At 35.7% G+C, this 21,048-nt stretch overlaps 1 protein-coding gene across 8 annotated transcripts in view; it reads right to left on the bottom strand.

Moving 5' to 3' along the window:
• magi2b (membrane associated guanylate kinase, WW and PDZ domain containing 2b) overlaps positions 1 to 21,048 on the bottom strand; it is an 85,805-nt gene that overhangs the window by 15,220 nt on the left and 49,537 nt on the right. For 3 of the 8 annotated variants that reach the window (XM_079858571.1, XM_079858570.1, XM_079858575.1), the window contains exons 7-15: positions 15,038 to 15,095; positions 14,773 to 14,894; positions 14,389 to 14,571; positions 10,648 to 11,156; positions 8,799 to 8,964; positions 4,391 to 4,422; positions 1,325 to 1,502; positions 859 to 894; positions 397 to 512 (exon numbers count right to left, since the gene is read on the bottom strand). In XM_079858571.1, the coding sequence (XP_079714697.1) occupies positions 397 to 512; positions 859 to 894; positions 1,325 to 1,502; positions 4,391 to 4,422; positions 8,799 to 8,964; positions 10,648 to 11,156; positions 14,389 to 14,571; positions 14,773 to 14,894; positions 15,038 to 15,095 (1,400 nt within the window). The remainder of the gene's footprint in view (positions 1 to 396; positions 513 to 858; positions 895 to 1,324; positions 1,503 to 4,390; positions 4,423 to 8,798; positions 8,965 to 10,647; positions 11,157 to 14,388; positions 14,572 to 14,772; positions 14,895 to 15,037; positions 15,096 to 21,048) is intronic. The other 5 variants (XM_079858573.1, XM_079858572.1, XM_079858577.1 and 2 more) reach the window with 4 other exon arrangements.

Genomic DNA, 21,048 nt, shown 5'->3' with positions numbered 1-21,048 from the left:
TTACATTTTAAAAATATATTAAAATTGAAAACAGTTATTTTCACAATATTACTGTTCTATTGTGTTTTTGATTAAATAAATGTAGCCATGATGAGCATAAGAGACTTATTTCAACAAACAATTAAAAAAAAATCATACTGACCATTAACTTTTGAATGGTAATGTATATCACTATACAGCCCAGCTCTAATAATTACTGTAAAATTTTCAAAATTATAATAACCACTATAGTCATATACCATCATATTGTCATGGTGTATGCCCAAATAAAAACACGATACTGCTAATGTCATATAAGCAGCTGAAGTAAATGAATTTATCAGGTGTGTTTCCATCTGCTGCTCATGGAGCTGTACAGATATGAGCCAGTATCTGTTTATCCTGCCCCATACGAGCCTTGTCACGGGCCTCCGGACTCACAGCCTGCACCGCCTCGTCTCCACCCAGGATCCTGAAGCCGAAGCCGGTCTTCTCGCGCAGCAGGTGCACTTCCACTTCCTGGTACTCCACACCTGAGGAACAAGAATAACAGATTAGATCAAACGCACCCAATCCATGCTGCTTCCTCGGTATGTTTGACATAAAAGCAGAGATCAGGGCTTCTTCAGGAACATCAAACCATCCCTAAACCTAACCACAAGCTGAGGAATCAGAGAACGCCACACGTTATGTAGGTCAGCTCACCAACTGGAGTGCTGAACCTTCTGATGTACTGGAGGATAAGAGTATGGTGGTAGACAGAGAGCTAAATATAGAGCCCTAAAGTCACATGGGTTACATAAATTAGCCATTGAAATGTGACTAACGGCATATGTGCTCTGCGACTTAAAGAAAGGGAAAGCAGCACAAAAGACTTGCCTGTAGAGTCTGTCAGCGTCCGAGGTGGGATTGGCTCTGTGCGAATGAGAAATGAAAGCTTCAAACTATTTAATAAAATTATTCAAAAATACTTTTGAACTATCAACTGGCTTTATGCTTTATTGAGGCTCATGTGTGGGAGGAATCTCAAGGAACCTGTCAAGAATTTTATAGGCTCGTATTTCACCCCTAAATGAAAAGAAATGAGTAAGAAGTCATTGGATTGAAGAAAATTAAGCCTTTTTTTCTAGTTGTGACATGATTTATGAAAATGAAGAATTTCCATTGTCATTAATATGATGTGAGAAAAAAAATCCCGCAATAATATAGTATAGTATAGTCATCCAAACATCCAAAAGCCATTCAGTCATGAGAATTTGTGGAGAAACAAAAACTAACGGTCCAAAAAATGCTTCATTTTTAAGCAAATATACATGTATATAAATGATTAGAATACACGACTTACGTCTGCTTTCGTAAATGGCACGTGACTTCTCATAGAGGTCGTAGGGGTCAGGCTTGCCCAGGTGGAAGCCCTCTGTGTCCGGAACGGAGGAGCGATGGAGCGTCTGTCCGGGATGTGGAGCGCCGTGGGGGAGCAAAGTGGCCGACAAGCTGGTCTGGGGGCTTCCTTGAGGGTCCCACTGCAAGGACAATACAGACATAGACCGGTTTGAGTGGATAATACACATGCATACACTAAAAAGTAGTGAAAATCTCCTATGTAGATCCTTTAAAAGATCAAGCACAAAAGATTGGGTGTATCATCATTCGGACCCCTGTCATTTCTCCTGTCCTCTTTCTGAGAGGAGAGAGTTTAGCAGTCCAATCGCTCTCTGGAGGTTCAGCGAAGGAGACGAATTAAGCCCTAAGTGTGGAACTAAAGTGTGAAGCGAAGTGTCTGTGCTACAGTCATGCGCCCCGGGGGCTAATGGATCCTATTTCCTGTGAGCTGTTCATTTCACCTGCAGCTTTCTGCTTAACTTGCCAATTCCATTACGAGCCCTGAATCCAGCCGAACCGGACGGCCTCCTGAAAATGATGTACCTCACGCTGGCATGAAAGTGAACTCACATGAAATTAGATATCAAGGCTAGCTCTAGAAATACCTAAATGAGCTAAATGAAATGTTCCGTTATTTTACAAGGCTTCGGAGAAACTTAACCTGAGATGTGTAGTCCGTTTAGTTTCTCAAACAGCATTTGTGGACCCGCAAATGCAATTAAGGCATGTAAGACTAAGGAAAATTATACCAGAGAACTGAAAACCCTGGGAAGAATTTGTTTGTTGTGGGATAGTGATAAGAGCAGCCTGGGTGTTCTGCTAAATATCCCCTCTCGCTGGAATACTTGATTCTGATTGGCCAATTAGAATTAGCCAATCCTGCAGGTAAATATTTTTTGTATAAAGGCCAGTAAGCTATGCCAATTAAAAATATTTTTAAATAAATTATAATTAACTAAAAACTATAAATTGTATTATTTAATTTTATATCATATACATACATACATACATATATATATCTTAGGTCTTAAACTCTAATTAAATGCATGTGTGTGTATTTATATATAGAAAATAATTATACACCGTACACACACATGTATTATGTAAAAACAAACTTTTATTTTGGATGCGATTAATCGCGATTAATCGTTTGACAGCCCTAATATATATATACATATATATATATATATATATATATATATATATATATATACATATATATAGTTTATAGTATTTACACCCACATTTTCTGCTTCCTGAACTGTGCTTTGTGCAGAATTAAATGTATACATTTATATATTTTTTCTTAAATAAAAATAATGCAAAATGCATTTTCATGGCCTTCTTAAAAAAAATATGAATAATACATTTTCTCAATTTAATCACTATTGGCCAGAGTGGGAAATAAATATTTTGGAGGGTTTCTATCATGCTGAAGTGGTTTATTTTGTGAAATAAATAACCTGTGAATAAAATAAATAAGAAAATCTGACAGGTTTGGAGTGACATGAGGGTGAGTAAATGATGACAGAATTTTCATTTTTGCGTGAACCCTCTTTAATATTTCAACTTCAAATGAATCCATTTTCAGAAACGAGAAGTTTTGTTTTTAAGTCCGCCAGAGCTATAAATCACACGGCATGATTGAGTCCGCGGGTCTCCGGGACAGAGGAGGAGGAATATCAATTGAGTATCACCTGCATAATCTTTGCTCGGAATAATTTCTCTTCATGATAAACACATTCGAGCGCGCACCTCTCACACACACACATATATTAAAAAGGCACACTTTGCTGTCGGTTAAAGCTTTTTGTTTGCTAATGCAGCAGCACAAAAGTCATACTGATTAAGTACGCCACCCATGGCGGCTGCGTTAATGCATCTGTCACCCGGGACACCTCCATGTCGGGTTTCATCAGAGTGTTATCCAGCGCGCCGGTGAACACGTGCTGAGACTAAGAACTCGTGGCTGCGGTTTGTCTTTAACAGAGATTGGAGATTGATGCTGCAATCGTTCTGAGCTCCCGAGGGATTTCGGCCATCAAACACTAGTCCAAGATCTCTGCTAAAGGACAGCGGATAGCCGGAGGTGTGCAGGAGGTCAAATCCTCTTATGTTACATAAAAACATGATTCGATCATTTCTCCAGCAAACACTGAAGCAGAATGTCAAAAGCAAATATTGGCAGGAAATGCTGAAAAATCTAACACTACACAGTTTGAACTTATTCTACTTCATGTTTATGGGCAAATATGCAATCCAATGATTAGCCTTAACTATCCATTAAAAAAACTATAATAAACAAACTAAAATGTTGTAACATTGTATTCATTTCTATAAAAATAGAGTATAAAATCATTAATATAAAAATAGAATACTACTGATAAAACACAATGTTTTTTCATTTATCAACCACAATGCATGGTTCATATGCACCACTTATGCGCAGGAGCGAACCTTCAAGCTGAATTTAAAAAAATAATAATGCTGTACAAATCCCATTGTACAAATTCATACGAAATTGCAAGAGTTTTCTCATGAGATCAGGTTGGCTCAGAAGAGTAATTCGTTCAGGAATTGAACTACTCTTCTTGCGGTGTCTGATTGGTTCAGTATTTGCAGTAGCTGTGTTGTGGCGCCACTGAATGAGTAGAGCAGGAATTGTCGAATTATTTTAGTACCGTGTTCCATCCACATTGGTGGAAGCATGTGCGAGAGCTTTTACTGGAACCGAAACGGTTGAATCTGTATTGAAGACTTACTTTATAAGCCTTTGAAGTTACACCAGTTCTGTCATGACAACTCTCGGAGAGATTGTTGAGCCGCAGCTCATTGGCTGCTGATGCAACAGCAACCAATCAGCTGCGCTATGTAGATAACGATGCGATCACTACCAAATGAGTTAAGGATCGCGCCTGCGCCATCTAGAGTTTCATGACAGAACTTGGTAATTTAATGTCAAGGTCAGTTCAAGAACATGCAAAAACAAACCGTTTTTTGAGAAACTAAATATTTGAAATCCATTTACCTGTTTTGTGGGATCCCAGGGTGAAAAGAGGCCTGATAGAAAAAGAAAGAGAAAGATTATCATTAGATATTCCTTAAAGACATTTTTCATATTAGTCACATAATATTTGCCCCTTTTTCTCTTCACTTCGTTGTCCTGTAGGCTCTTAAGCGAGGAAACGTTATTGCATTTATTAGTGAGGTAATTACATCATTAGCTTTGATTAGCTTTGAGCAGAAGCCAAACTCTGTAAAACAGACGTGAGACACTAAACTAGATTTTTACAACTCTTGCGACTTTCAGTCAGTTCTGAATCATCATAATGAAATCATAATGGCCAGCAATGCTTTTAGCTTATGTGCTGTATCTATATCACGGTAGCTTCCTTCCATTTATAAAAATGTATTTATGGACATACTACATATATTTACTTGAGAAGAAAATGGGGATTAGATCTTTTTTCTGACTTTATTGACATTGTTTTCTTTTCTTGCTTTATGAAAAAAATGCTAAAAGGGTCAGAAAAATAAATATATTAGTCATTATTTCACACAATTTTGAAAAATAATTCAAATGATTAAGAATATTACACTAAATATTGCTTAACATGCTTCCTAATACTAATCTAAATCACCTAAATAAACAATTTACAAATAAAAAGATTATTTAATTAAAAAAATATTATTATTAAGTATCTTACAGACTACTTTAGGTTACACAAATGGAAAGCCATTTTTAAGGGTCAGATCTGGTAGAAACTATAGTTAAAACTGCACATTTTTACAGCGAGTAAAGAACTCCAATAATACTGTTTTTCAGTATTAAGTTCTCCATATAATACAATTCATGATGTGCATTTGTGATATGACTGTAATAAGAAGAAGGTTGTTTAAGATTCATCTGCAATGTGATTATACCATGGCCAGAGGTGCTGGAAGAATAATGAGTTATGACTTTTCATTTCTCAAGTCTCATGCATGTTTCTTTCAATAACATGGATTATATTGAGAGTCTTTGTGCATTCACACACTGTACGTATGAGGTGTGTGTATGTGAGTATTTGTAGGCAGGGGGGCAAGGCATTTTTATGCCTACTTAAACTAACAGGCTTACATCAAACGCTATATGACCAGGACACGACTTGGCAGCGAAGAGCTAAACATAAAGCCTCGGGCAAACATGCACAGTCGTGCCACTCCATAAGTCCTCATCCTCCCCCAATACATTACAAAAGATGCCATATGGACAACAAAGGCCGAAGAACTTCATTGTAACTCGCATGCAAAATTTCAAAAAATGTATTCTCTTATTGATTGATTGCTTTTAATCTGACTTGAACTGAAACAACAATTCAAAATTAGGAGTCGAATGCCATGTTCAGTCAATGGCATCAGTCGCCTCATGCTTCCTTGGGTTTCGTTCATGTCACGACTCACGAGTCTCTCTCAGGTGAAGTCTGAAAGGTGAGGGATTCGGGGTGAGTGTCATCTCTGTGTACTCAGAGACCCAGATGGAATAGAGCCAAGAGGATGTAAGAGATCTGATGAAATGCCACGGCCCTGATGATATTTCCGACACTCCGGGAACTCAGAGGAGTATACTGTAGTTATCACCTCGCACCTGTCTGTCCAGTCCTACTCGAGATGTCAATAACCCTGACAAAAGAACCGCAGAGAGGAAGACGGACAGTGATATTGTGCTCTGACTGCGGCACTAATAAGGTAGAGAAATGCTTGAAGAATTCGAAATGGGAATCGTAAGCATTTCTGGTTCCTTAACGCTTCCATCAGTGATTCGTTTAGTACTTTGGAAACATTCAGAAATAAATGCATTACTTATTGTATTAAGAAATAATGCATTATTGCATTTATCTGCCAAATGAGATCATTTTAGATTTTAACAGACATAAATCTAATGAAATTACTGCAAAAGTTACATTTATACAGGGTGTTTATATGGGTGCAAATGTAATTCGATAACTGGTACTAACTAGGGTCGGACAAAATGTTGAATATTTGCAATATATATTTGTTATGCTTTTGCTGGCAGAATTACATGCAAGTAAATATTACTATTTATTTCTATGTATTGTTTTGTTATAATGGTGCATATAAACAAAACCAGATTAAGTATATATTTTTTTTCTTTTGTTTATTTAGTGATATTTAGTGAAAAACAAGCCCTCATTCATTTTTTAATAAGATTTTTTTATGTATTTTACTTTTAGCATTTTTGAAATAATTTCAAATTATTTTGAATTTCATATACATTTTATGCTGTTTTAGTAATTTTGTCATTTTCATTGTTCTTTTGTCCTTTATTATTATTTAATACATCTATTTAATTATTTTTATTTTAGTTTTAGTAAATTTAGATTTTCTTTTAAGTTTTTTGCACCTAGATTTACTTTATTTCAATTACTGAAAACTATTTAATAGTTCAAGTTTACAATAACAACACTGCTTTGATTATAAATCACACATTTTAGTTAAGTATACCTTTACAGAAATATGATATTTACAAGATATTTGAAAAAAATATGACTCAATATGACAAAATGTTGAGTGTTTTTTGATAGCTATAATCACCCATTTCCTAATCCTAACTAAACACTATTAAATACATATATATATATTAGGGCTGTCAAACGATTAATCGCGATTAATCACATCCAAAATAAAAGTTTGTGTTTACATAATATATGTGTGTGTATGGAGTATAATTATTTTCTATATATAAATACACACACATGCATATATATTTAAGAAAAATGTGTTATTTATATATAAAATATTTATATATAATATAAATTATATATAATATAAATATATATACACAGTATATACATGCAAATATTTCTTAAATATATACATGCATGTGTGTGTATTTATATATAGAAAATAATTATACACCGTACACACACATATATTATGTAAAAACAAACTTTTATTTTGGATGCGATTAATCGCGATTAATCGTTTGACAGCCCTAATATATGTGTGTGTGTGTGTGTGTGTGTGTGTATATAGATAGATAGATAGATAGATAGATAGATAGATAGATAGATAGATAGATAGATAGATAGATAGATAGATAGATAGATAGATATTTAAAAAGATTAAGTGAAAAGTATTTCAACCCCGTTAAGATTTCTGGATATTTGCTCTTGTCCTGGTGAGAAATTATGCTTGTCTTGACATTTATTTGCCCATTCATCCTGTTGCTTTAAATAGATAAATCCATGTAAATTTATGTAAATTATGATAATATAAGCTCTTCACGTCACTAAGAATAAATTATGTCTCCTCAATCAGCATCTATTTCAGTGTATTCCCTCAGTGCTACCTACAGGGAAGTAACACGCTCTGATTGGTCTGTTTGCTGAACGCCCTGCCCCCCTTCAGCCACTCTGTATTCTGATTCGTCAGCCTGTTTATCTCCACCAGCTCAGTGTGGGAGTCGTGCTTTAATTAGACAACTGGGGAAAAGAGCTGTGAACATGGCCGGCGCAGGCCGGACTCTTGGCAGAGCGCCGGCAGGAAACTGAATGGTCTCGCACTCAGCCAGTGAGTCACGTGGGACGTCTCTCGCTCCGTTACAAGAGGCCTTGGAGTGTTTTCTGAGCGGTCCTTTAAGACCGTAGCCTTCGATATAGTCATGAAACACGCAAAGGAGGTGAGAACAGACACACAGCGTAATTGGCAGGATGCACTGGTGTAATTACTTGATTGATAGTGGTTCAGAAAAATGGACAAGCATCTTAAGAACTCATATCAGGCTTACTTACTAAACACATGGAGAGACTTTAGCGTTCTTCAAGATCGTTTCTATTAATTGCCTCATTAATTTTCATTCTAAGAATATCCTAATTATAAAGGGTGATAAAATATTACACTCTGGATGTACATTTTAATGAAAGTAAGCACTCTGATAAGTGGACTCGCATGGAATTAGTAGATTAGCTTGGCTTCTGTCTGAATATGCTAATAACTGTCACCAGCTCTTGCCAAGAGATGATACAGTGTGCAATATTGCGAAGGCTTTGCTAAAATTTCCCCAAAACAGCTCATCAGCTTCAGTTATTCTGAAAGAAAACAGTTTGAGTCTGAAAAATTGAGATGCTCTGGCAAAGTACATCTAGGACTCTATAGTAGGAGTATTTCTCTCCTCTTATTTCAAAATCTTGACGAATCAAAGCTTAAGGCAAATTAAGCTGAAGTTCACGGATGTATACGAAGTTACTTTCCTCATTTCTACTTAAATTGTGGTTTCTTTTTCATACAAAGCTGTCATAAGGCTTCAGAAGACTTCAGAAGACAATACATACGTGAACATTTCACTTTGCCAAAGTCCAGAATAGATTTCGGGCAACCTTCAGTACATTTCTGATGAACTTGGTCTTAAAAATGAAGGGTGTAAATGTGCGCACCTGCTGCTGCTCCTCTCTGAATGACAAGCGTAGCCTCTGTTCCCACTGGACAGTCCTTGAGCAGCTGCACCACCTGTGTGTGGTTGAGTCCCTGGAGACCCTTCTGATTAATCTCCACCATCAAGTCTCCTTCACATAACCCTGGACAACCCTGCGGCTCCAGAACCTGATCACAACGTAAAGAAACAGTTATGACACATAAACCGGCATATGAGCATTCAGACAGGGCATATAACCGTTTAATATCCTTAAACGAATTTTCTCTTTTCATTTGGTTTGAAGTTTTTTTGGAGACTGTTACACCATTACCCTCACCCCCTTATTGAGATCAGTGCCCTCACTCCATACTTAACATAAGTACAACAGGAGCCTATTTATTTATGTATTTATATATGTGTGTGTGTGTGTGTGTTTATCTATTTTCTAAATATTTATATTTTTCTATTTATATTTTTTATTCTCTTCTATTGAGTACAACAGAAGCCTATTTATTTATTTATTTATTTATTTTCCAATACATCTCTCTCTCTCTATACATAAATATAAATAATGTGTGTGTTTGTTCATCTATTTTCTACAAAACAATAAATAAATATAAATAAATGTATATATTTAATAATATTTTACATTGGTTTATATATAAGTACATATATGTGTTTATTTATTTCTCTACAATAATTCATATATTTGTTTATATTTCTTATTTTGTATGTATGTATGTATATATATATATATATATATATATATATATATATATATATATATATATATAAACAAACATATATTCAGATAAATAATATAATTATATTTAATATTTAATAATTGGTTGTGTATATTTTTTTCCATTGGTGTAGTGGCCAAAAGTGATGTCCGTAGGGAATATTTGTTTTTATGACCCTACAAGTTCGATAAAATGACCAAAATATGATCAAAATATATTTTAAAATGTTTTAAGTATGAAGGAAAAATAAAGACTAAACTTAAGGTTAAGGTATTTACTGTATCTGACAAAATTATTTGGCAAAAAACATACAGGTTTTATTTTACTATGCAAAAAACTAACAGAAGTACAAAAAGCAGTTTTTAATATTTCATTTGTTCTCTCTTGTTTTTGCATGTGTTCATAATTTCTTGGTATGACAGCCTGGCCAAAAATTATGTCTACAAAATTTGGCATGTTTCATTTCATTATTACAAATAAAACTCCAAGCACAACTACGTAATATTATTACAAAGTTTTTTAACAAATTTCGAATAATATTTAACAAAAGTGTGGAAGATGCCAATTATCCTAGGCTGGACATTACTTTTGGTCACTACTGTATATATATATATATATATATATATTAGGGCTGTCAAACGATTAATTGCGATTAATCGCATCCAAAATAAAAGTTTGTTTTTACATAATATATGTGTGTGTACGGTGTATAATTATTTTCTATATATAAATACACACACATGCATGTGTATATATTTAAGAAATATTTGCATATATATATACTGTGTATATATATTTATATTATATATAATTTATATTATATATAAATATTTTATATATAAATAACAAATGTTCTTAAATATATATGCATGTGTGTGTATTTATACATAGAAAATAATTATACTCCATACACACACATATATTATGTAAAAACAAACTTTTATTTTGGATGCGATTAATCGCGATTAATCGTTTGACAGCCCTAATATATACATATATATATATACATATATATATATATATACATATATATATATATATATATATATATACATATATATATATATATAATTTAATTAGAGTTTGAGACCACTGCAATTAAATGTTTGTTAATGGATATCAGCGCACCTGTTTGACTCTCTGCCCTGTGGGACTGTCCGCTATGGTGAACCCGAAACCCTCTGCGCCTTTGGTTATAGTGAGACTCAGAAGCTCAGGGACCACTTGAGCCCCAGTGGTTGCTCCCGAGGATGACGCCATGGAGACGCTGTCATCAGGTGGGGGTCCCGGTGTGGTCAGGGATGTAGGCTGCGAGCCGTCCAGGTGGGTGTCTCCAGGGTGGGGATGCGGGGGAAGGCCCTCGCCGTGCTCAGGTACTAAGCGGCCAGTCAAAGACATGTACTCCATGTAATTTTCATAGCTGTTCCTTCCATTGAGCAGCAACGGGTGATCCACTAGGCCCAAAGGGGGCATGGAAGAGCTAGCGGAGGGGTCCTCTGGGTCGTAAGGGAGGGGGTATCCCCGACACAGCACCAGGGTAACGCTCTGGCCAATGGGGACTGACTGGAAGAGTTTCACCACATCGGCATGGGTGGTGCCCAAGACACAGATGTCATTGATGTAGACGATCACATCACCTGATGAAGAAATGATGAAAATATGAGAGTTCTAAACACGCATATTTAAACAAAATATGAAGCGCCATACTCCCAAGAGCATTATGTCAGCGCTGTCACATCTACCACTTGCTCAGAGTGCGTATGTACATAAATTAGCTTCATCATAAGGCTCTTACAAAACATAATTATGCTGCCTTCTGAACGGGTGTTCACACTGAGAGGTTTACAATGAAAAAGCAACATCAAGTCATTCATTTTCAATGAAACCAGTTTAATTCTGGTGGCATGACCAACCAATGTTTTATAATGAAGTAGAGAAGACTGCAAATGAGCAATGCGATGACAACCAATGAGAGAGAGTGATACAGTTACAGGAGACAGTTGTCAAGCAAGTGCGCCCCGTTCCCAACAAGCAGAATTAAAATTAATCGACACTGTAAAAAAGCAATCCTAGAATGCACTGCGAATCAGTGAAAAAATTATTTCATTCAATACTGTAAAGTATGATTCTTATTCAGTATTTGTGTATTGTATGTATTTGTGTATGTATATATCTTATTAGCATATCACTCTGTTAGCTTAGCAACATGCTAACATAAAATTCCATTGAAATCAACTGTAAGTCAAGTCTCCGGCGTATTTCACACGAGTGACGTGCAAAGTTGTCCTCTTAAGGCTCATTTACATCAAGAACAATAACTATACAGACAACTATAACAATAACTATATCAGCGCCCAGCCGCCCACCTCAACACACGCTAACTTTGTTTATTCTAAACGCTCGCTGAAGTTTTGTCGTATGCTGCTTTAAATGCTCAAGCTCTTTAAAGCCGAGGAGATTCTGATTGGCTGCAAATGTTTTTATTGTTTCTCAGCTGGGAAAAAAATCCTTCTGAAAGCGATTCCAACGATATTGTTCCTCTTTGTCGTTACCTTTATAGCTAATTCTGTTCTCAAAGAATTAGAATGATTATTAAAACCTTACATTTCGAGTTATCGTTATAGTTAGTGTGAACGGGCCTTTAAGGTGCAGTCACATTTATAGGGAGGGCTTTATTGTCCCAATAAGGCGGCATCCATTTAAAAAATGTAATAATCATTTACACTCTGTTATTATTATTATAATACCGTTTAATGTACGACAACACTGAGGTGCAAATAGTATCTGCCACTATTTATAAGTATAAATATCATCTAACTACTATTTACACGTGCAAATAGCCGCCGTCTAATAAAATAGCCGTTGTTTGACCCACTTGTTTACTAAATCCTATCACTTTGGATTAAAGTCATCTCCACACACGCACACACACAGAAAGTCAGTTGCATAAGTGCAGACAGTTGTAGATACTGGCTGGCCAATAATGAGACGTCTCTGTAATGAAGGCAACCTGGGGCCTGTTGAAACTGCACAAGCCAACTGTGTATGTTTGTACAGAATAGAGTAGGACTTCTATAAAAGGACCCCGTTCCCCAATCAAAAGCGAATGAGACACACAAGATCCCACCAAAGCCCAAATTGCAATGCTAGCTGGAGGCATACGCAAATAAAGCCACTGCCAGCATCATTATCTGTGAGGGCCTTGGGAAGTGATGTCATCTTCACAGCTCACAGTTGTGATACACTTCTAAAGTTAAAACACGATCAAGGAAACGAACAAGAAAGGTAGAATCGCAGCGAGGACACAGGATTTCCTTACTAGGTTAAGAGTTCCTCTAAGAGAACAGAGAACTTAGGAAAAAGCAGCAAATAAGCCTACGGTGTCCGCCTGTGATGACTCACTCAAATACGCTCTTTCATCAGAGAAAAACACAATGCGACAACCGTGACCTTGCGCTAGCTCTGTGCAAGCTATTAGAGACTGTTGTCAAGCGGTGGCTACAGAGATAATGATGTTTCCTAGTCTATGCACTGAAGGTTTTCTCCTGAGATGTGAGGTCGCTGCTCAGCCCTGCTTATATATCGATAAGTGTCAGGATATTAAAAGGGGGCATATTGTAATTCTAAACAGTCCACTGAAGCAGGGAAATTAAGCTTGCTGGCATTGTTTGTCTTAGCAACAGTAACTATGGTTTGGGTGACTGACAATCATTGGTAATAAAACTGAAAGGTGTCACTGAATTGATCTGAATAGGCAGATTAACATTTTCCCTTGTGTAGGCAGCCTGCATCTTTCATAAAGAAGTCAATCCCAGAATGCACTGCTACAGGGGAGTAACATCATCCAAGATGGTGGACAAAACAAGAGAAATGTTGATAATCACATTAAAAAAAATGATATATATATGCAAACTGTCTTATATATGTGAAAATATATATTTTCAATAGCCATTACTCCAGTCTTCAGTGTCACATGATCCTTCAGAAATAATTCTAATATGATGATTTATTATCAAACTTGGAAACAGTTGTACTGCTTAATATTTTTTTATAACCTGTGATACTTTTTTTCAGGATTCTTTGATAGCTAAAAAGTTAAAAAGCATTTAGAGCATTTTGAAAGAAATTAATACTTTTATTCAACAAGGATGTGTTAAATTGATAAAAAGCGAGAGTAAAAATGTATATTGTTAAAATATCAGTCAGCACGACATTGATAACATTGATAATAAATCAGCATTAGAATGATTTCTGAAAGATCATGTGACACTGAAGACTGGAGTATTGAAACTGAAAATAAGTTACATTCTATATTAAAATAGAGAACCAATATTTAAAATTGTAATATTTCACAATATTACTGTCTTTCTCTATTTTTGATCAAATAAATGCAGGCTTGGTGAGCATTTTTCAAAAACATGAAAAATAATACTGTTTCCAAACTTTTGACCAGTACTGTACATATTTTTCATAGTTGTGCTGTTTTCTCATAGAATTAGAGTGATTATTAAAACTTTTATTTAATAACAATCTTTATTATTATAGTTATTGTCCTTTGTGTGAGCGGGCCTTAAAGGTACAGTCACATTTACCGATATTGGGCGAATATTCACCGGTAAATGTAATTATTATATAGTATTTTTAACAGTTATTATCTTACTTAATAAATTACAAATATTATTTGCAATTTAACAAAATAACAAATACTTACATACTATAAAGACATACACTACCTATATAATAGAAATATTATTAATAATATCAAAGTTTCATAGATTCAAAACCCAATTCACCCTTCTGTTAGAATATAGCAAAGTCTAAACACGAAAGTTTAACACTAAGAGGCCCTGACTTCCTTGTCCTTCTCACCTGTGTCCATCTTGCCATCTTGGGCAGCAGGTCCTTCAGGTATCACGCTCTTGACCTGCAGGAACTCATCCGGCTCGTCCCCACCAATGATGGTGAAGCCGAATCCCATGTTACTCTTCTGCAGCACCGTGGTGAGGAACGTCCCTTTGAGTTGCGTGGCGTCCCTCGTGAATGGAGGCTTTTCTGAGAAGACAAACGCACATAAACACTCAGAGGAATGCACTGCACACTGCACAACCACCTCTACTGCATGGTCTTTGGTGCTTCGGCATCTAAGCTAAAGTGACATGAAAGTAGGGCACACCTGAGCAACCCAAAACCGAGGAACACCAACAAACCAATTGGGTGAAGATGGCATATATGGGCCACAGAGAAAAGAAGTACCTCTATATATCGTGGGCAATGGCAGCGCCGATAGACCTTGACTTTGCATTTGATGTTGCTGTTGGATCCTTCGTTTGGCCTCTAGGACTGGGTTCTCAAACTGTGTCCTTCTGTTAATGTGGCTGCGGGGCAGAACGAGCAGATATTTAAATCACGCTGGGACCCTCCCTCCCCCGGCGAACTTATTGAAGAGAATGACGCGGATGATTCGGGGTCGGATTCTGCAAATACTTGGTGCTTGATAAAAGAAATTTGATCAACTTACTCAACATAGTAACTGCCATAAATAGGGTCGTCTATTTTCTCCCAGCCATATGGAAGTTCTGTAGAAAGAAAAAAATAAGATGGTCGGCACCTCGTTGCAAACGTTGTTTATCCCCGTTGCATGTTAACCCGTATTTAATGTAGTCTGGGTTGTTTTGTCTGTTTCCTTGCATAGTTTATGTTTTTTGAGGATTTTATATAGAAATCGATCAATCACATTGAATATATATATATATATATATATATGCGTGTCTGTGTACAGTATCTGTGTGTGTGTGTGTATATATGTATATATATATATATATATATATATATATATATACACACACACACACACACACACACACATATATACTATATATTAACAAAAATGTATGTTAGATGCGATTAATCTAGATTAATCGATTTGCCAGTATTAATATATGTATATATATTGTTCTAAAACTAGTAAAATTCACTTTTTTGTAATTGGAATAAAGCTGAAATAAAGTAAAACAAGTATTACATTAAATAAAATTCTTAACATTTTAAGTTTAAAGGGATAGTTCACTTTGAAATTAAATTTTGGTATGTTTTAGCTTACCTCAAGGGCATCCAAGATGTAGGTGTCTTTTTTTCCGCAGTAGTTTCAATTTTGATATTTTTAGGTCAAACCGTTCTTGTCTGTCAGTCATTTCATGCAGGTCTATGGATACTGTCTCAAAGAGCATGCACAGAGTTCAAATTAAAACAATTCCCCATCGTCCAAATTAAACAATTCCCCATCATAAGTACACATTGATGGCCTAAGACACGAAACGAGCGGTTTGTGTGAGAAAACGAACAGTATTTATATCGTTTTTAGCTCTTATAACACAGCCACGTCCAAGTGATCTGAGGGCTCGGGCGGGTATAGATATATACACTAGATGTCGCCTTCGCTACTGCAGTTCATTGGAACGAAACCGTAGCCAAGGCGACATCTAGTGTATATATCTATGCACCAGTCTGCGTACACGTCACACAGCAGGAAGCGCCCGTGCCCTCAGATCATTTGGACGCGGCTGTGTTATAAGAGCTAAAAACGATATAAATACTGTTCGTTTTCTCACACAAACCGCTCGTTTCGTGTCTTAGGCCATCAATGTGTACTTACGATGGGGAATTGTTTAATTTGGACGATGGGGAATTGTTTTAAATTGGACTCTGTGCATGCTCTTTGAGACAGTATCCATAGACCTGCATGAAATGACTGACAGACAAGAACGGTTTGACCTAAAAATATCAAAATTGAAACTACAGCGGAAAAAAAGACACCTACATCTTGGATGCCCTTGAGGTAAGCTAAAACATACCAAAATTTAATTTCAAAGTGAACTATCCCTTTAAGTTCTACGATTACTAAAATTAACACTGAAATAACTAAACAGAAATAACATCTAAAAACAATGACAAAAATACATAAAATGAAACAAAAAATAAAAGCTACATCAAAAAAAAAATATATGTAATTTTATTGAATATTTATATTTTTTATTCTGATAATCTTTTAGTCAATTTTTTATTTAACCTGTGAACATTTTTAATTATTCCAAGCACGTTGGAATTAGCATTCTTTATGAAATGAGTTATATAAATGAGTTTTCCTTGCCTTGACTTGATGCTGCATTATTTAATCAGGCTTCAAGTTCAGTATTACCATTCACTTTCATATTCATAAATAATTACAACAACATTGAAAGGTGAGCCTGAGTGTATAAAACCTTCAGATGCAAAAAGCTTAAAATGAGCTATTTAATGCATGGCACGAAGCATGCGTGTCATGAAAACATTTCTCACAGTTTTCATTATAGTGAATCTCAGTCCAGTAAATCAATAACCCCAGGGATGCCTGCAGCGTATGATAATACACGACACAAATCAGTCTAGACGTCTTTTAAAAACACACATTCCCTGCGCACGCCAGAATTTCGATTGCGTATCCTCAACAATCCAGCCGGCCGTTCACGCTGGCAGTCAGTGTGTAAAACAAAGCTTAATTAGGACACACAGCGGTAAGTGAGGGGAGGTCTGGCAGCCCGAAGGTTAGAGCCAACATACTTTCATGCAATTCAATCCGCCCGAGAGACACAAAACAAATTAAAGAGCTGGCGAGATCACCATGACAACAAAGGGCTGTCATCATATGCGGCGTTCAGGATGCTTTTCCCTGTCTGTTTTTGTTTTTCAGCCAAATTTGACATTATTGAAACATCAAGAAAAAAATGGGGTACATGCACAAACTCACACAGTAATTATCAAAAACATCGCCGGTGGGACATGCTGCAGTTTTTGCCGCCGTTCTTCGGAAACACGCACGCATACGTACATGCAGATGAAGTCATGCATGTGTGAATAAACAGTGTGCAGCAAACATGCAAATAAAGCTCATGTACATAAACACCAGGCTAACATAACTCATATCTCTTCAGACATCACCCTTCTCCAGGAATTAATCTCACACATCATGCCATTTCTACAGACATGCCCCCCAGTTTTCCACATTATGTGTTCTTCGGACAGGAATTATATCTCAAAACGTATAGTTTGTTGATAGGAGGTGTGCAATGACTTTCCTAAAAATTTGATCTATGATCTGGCAGATGATAAAAAAAGCTATATATTAGGGCTGTCAAAAGATTAATCGCGATTAATCGCATCCAAAATAAAAGTTTGTGTTTGCCTAATATATGTGTCTGTGTACTGTGTATAATTATTTTGTATATATAAATACACAGAAATATTTGCATACATATACTGTATATATTTATATATAATTTATATTATATATAAATATAATTTTTTTATATATAAATTATACAAAAATCAACATTTTTCTTAAATATATACAACATGCATGTGTGTGTATTTATATATACAAAATAATTATATACAGTACACACACATATATTATGTAAACACAAACTTTTATTTTGGATGCGATTAATCGCGATTAGTCTTTTGACAGCCCTACTATATATATATATATATAAACAATAGGCCTATTATAAACACCAGTAAGCATCCACCTAGCAACGACCCAGAACACCCTAGCAACCACCAAACAATGTTCGACAAACTACCCAGAAACCACTCTAAACACCTAGTAACCTTCTAGCAACATTCATAGAGACCTGAAATGCCCTTACAAATACTTAGAATACCCTTGAAACTACTTAGCAACTACCTAGCAACCACTCTGAACACATAGCATCTACTCCCTACACCCTAGCAACCAGCAAACAATGCTTGAGGAAGTAACTACAAGAAACCTTTCAGAACAGCCTAGAAACCATCGAACAATGCCCTGGCAACCACTCAGTACACCTTGGCATCACAGCGGTAAGATTTAATTGATAAACAAAAAAACTTTACAAAATCCTAATAAAGCCATGCTGTTTTCAGATAGTCATTAGTTGAGTGAATGGATGCTGAGCTGAACAGAACGCTGGGTTGGAGGAGGTGGGAGAGGAGCAGGTGTGACGACCGACGAGGTTCTCGCACCTCCCTAGGAGGGTTAGAGCAATCAAATCCATCCTACACACACACACACACACACACCAACCGGCTACACCGCATCCGCTAATGCTAGCTTGACCCTCTGTCTCGCAAACAGAAACCAGTCTCATAGTCAGGGTTTACATTAAGAACAGCGGACGAGACTCTTATATGTGTCACATACGCAGCTTTAACTGAGAGAGAAAGACGAGTAACACACCAGATGGCGACACTTTCTTAATAGAAAAAAGTGAGAATTGTGACATAACCTTGGCTGGATTTACTGGAGCTTTCTTTTAAAGATTATAGCTTGGTTTGGAGCCAAATGAATCAAAATGTATCCAAGCAGAGTTTTATTCACTATGTTAAATATTTAATCTAATTTATAATAGGTCATGTTTATCACTTCTCTTTATAACACCTATATGTAACTTGCACGGAGGTGCAAAACAACATATTTTCAGTGTTTTTAATAAATAATAAATCATAGAACATATAACAATCTACAAAATGTTAACTACTCAACGTACCAGCATGAGCAAACATTATTGCAGATTTAAAAATGTAAACATTGAAATTATTTATAAGTACAATGAATATGGACAACGGGATATGATGCCGTGCTCTTAGGCTTCTGTTTTTAATAAATAATGAATTATAAACAACAAATAATATTCAAAATGTTTAAGTAGGTAATGTATTTAACGTTAAATGTATTAATTTAACGCCCCCCCCCCCCCCCCCAATAGTATTTCAAAATAATTATTAACAAATAATTAATGTTAATTTAATAGATCATTAATGTACCACTTTTAGACAAAATCCAACATATTTTTTAGAGAAAACTGCATGTTTTTTTTATGCAGGACCATTATGGGCCCTCCATGGTTATAAGACAATGATCTAACCCAGACCACCTTAAATATATTTTCTCAAGCCTCCTTAAATCAATGGTCCTCCATTGGCAGTTTCCATGGCAACTATGGGAGAAGTCTCTTTTTCAGGCTCTTTCATTCACTGAGTGGCTTATGTATATTTGAGTGCATTGAATGCACAAGTGTAAATATGAGCGGATGCGTCTTTAAATGTCCTGTGAAATTTGTGCTATCAAAACCAACCAGCAGGGCTCATTAACTAGCAAGCAGACAGCAGGGTACATTTTGGAGCGTTAGAACAATGGAAAAATGATTCCATTGTTGCTAAATTAAGCAGACACGCCTCTGAAATTACACAAAGATGTTTAAGAGTTTGTGACTAACATTGATTTTGAAGGCAAAATTAGTTTGACACAAACAGCTCATCTTTTATCTAGCCTTTGATGGGAATTTATGATGAATCTGTGCGGCCCCATGAGGATCATAATCTAACAGACATCTGAGTTCAATTCTGTATAATGTACATGTCTGAACTTTGAAGTGAGATGTGGATCAAATTTGCAATACACAAAGTGATTTTTACGCAGCAGATAGTATTGAACACAATGGAAATCAATCATGATTATGTGTATGAGCTTACGTTGTTGCACAGACCTGCCCAAAAAATTGATCTATGTTGTACGGAGAGGTATATTAGTAGTCATGTCACAGAAAGGCATTAAAAGGCCTGTGGAAAGAGATATTGATTTCTCTGGCCCCATTAAATTGCATTTTATTTCAACAGAAGGTTTCAAAGATGGTAGATTTGGGTACATAAAATCACCATTCATAATGAACAGATGAATGAATGAACAAACAAATGAATGAACGAACGAACGAATGAACAAATGAATGAACAAACAAATGAATGAACAAACAAATAAATGAATGATCGAATGAATGAATGAACAACAAACAAACGAAGGAACGAATGAAGGCATGGATGAATGGCTTTATGAATGAATGTATGAACAAATAAACTAATAAAATGAATGGAAAGAAGGATGAATGGCTTTATACATTAATGAAAAAAGGATCAATCCCTTTCTTATCAAACAAATGATAAGACGAACAAATCTTAATGAACAAACCAATGGGGAATAGATAATTAAAGGATGGGTGAATGAACGAACAAAAACAAAGAGGATGGATGGATGACTGAAAAAAACAAATCAAACAAATGAATAACCAAACAAATTATTAAATGAGCATGAATTGTTGAAATGAATGAATTGAGGATGCATGGATGGATGGATGGATGGATGGATGGATGGATGGATGGAAGGATTAACAAACAAACAAATATAGAATTTATAAACAAAAAATGAATGATGAATGGCTTTATAGATATGGAACTTTTGATCGAACAAACGAATGAATGAACAAGCAAACAAATGAATAGAGGAGAGATAGTTAAAGAATGGACGAATAACAAACAAACAAATGAATCAATCACTGAGCAAACGAAGGAATGAATAGAGGATAGATGGCTTAGTGGATGAATGAATGAACAAACAAATGGAGAAAGGATAGATGGATGGATGGATGGTTGGATGGATGAACAAACGCACAAATTAATCAA

The sequence above is a fragment of the Squalius cephalus genome (assembly GCF_949319135.1).
Source record: "Squalius cephalus genome assembly, chromosome: 23".
NCBI classification, from domain to species: Eukaryota; Metazoa; Chordata; class Actinopteri; order Cypriniformes; family Leuciscidae; genus Squalius; species Squalius cephalus.
This window is presented reverse-complemented; position numbering and strand designations above follow the sequence as displayed.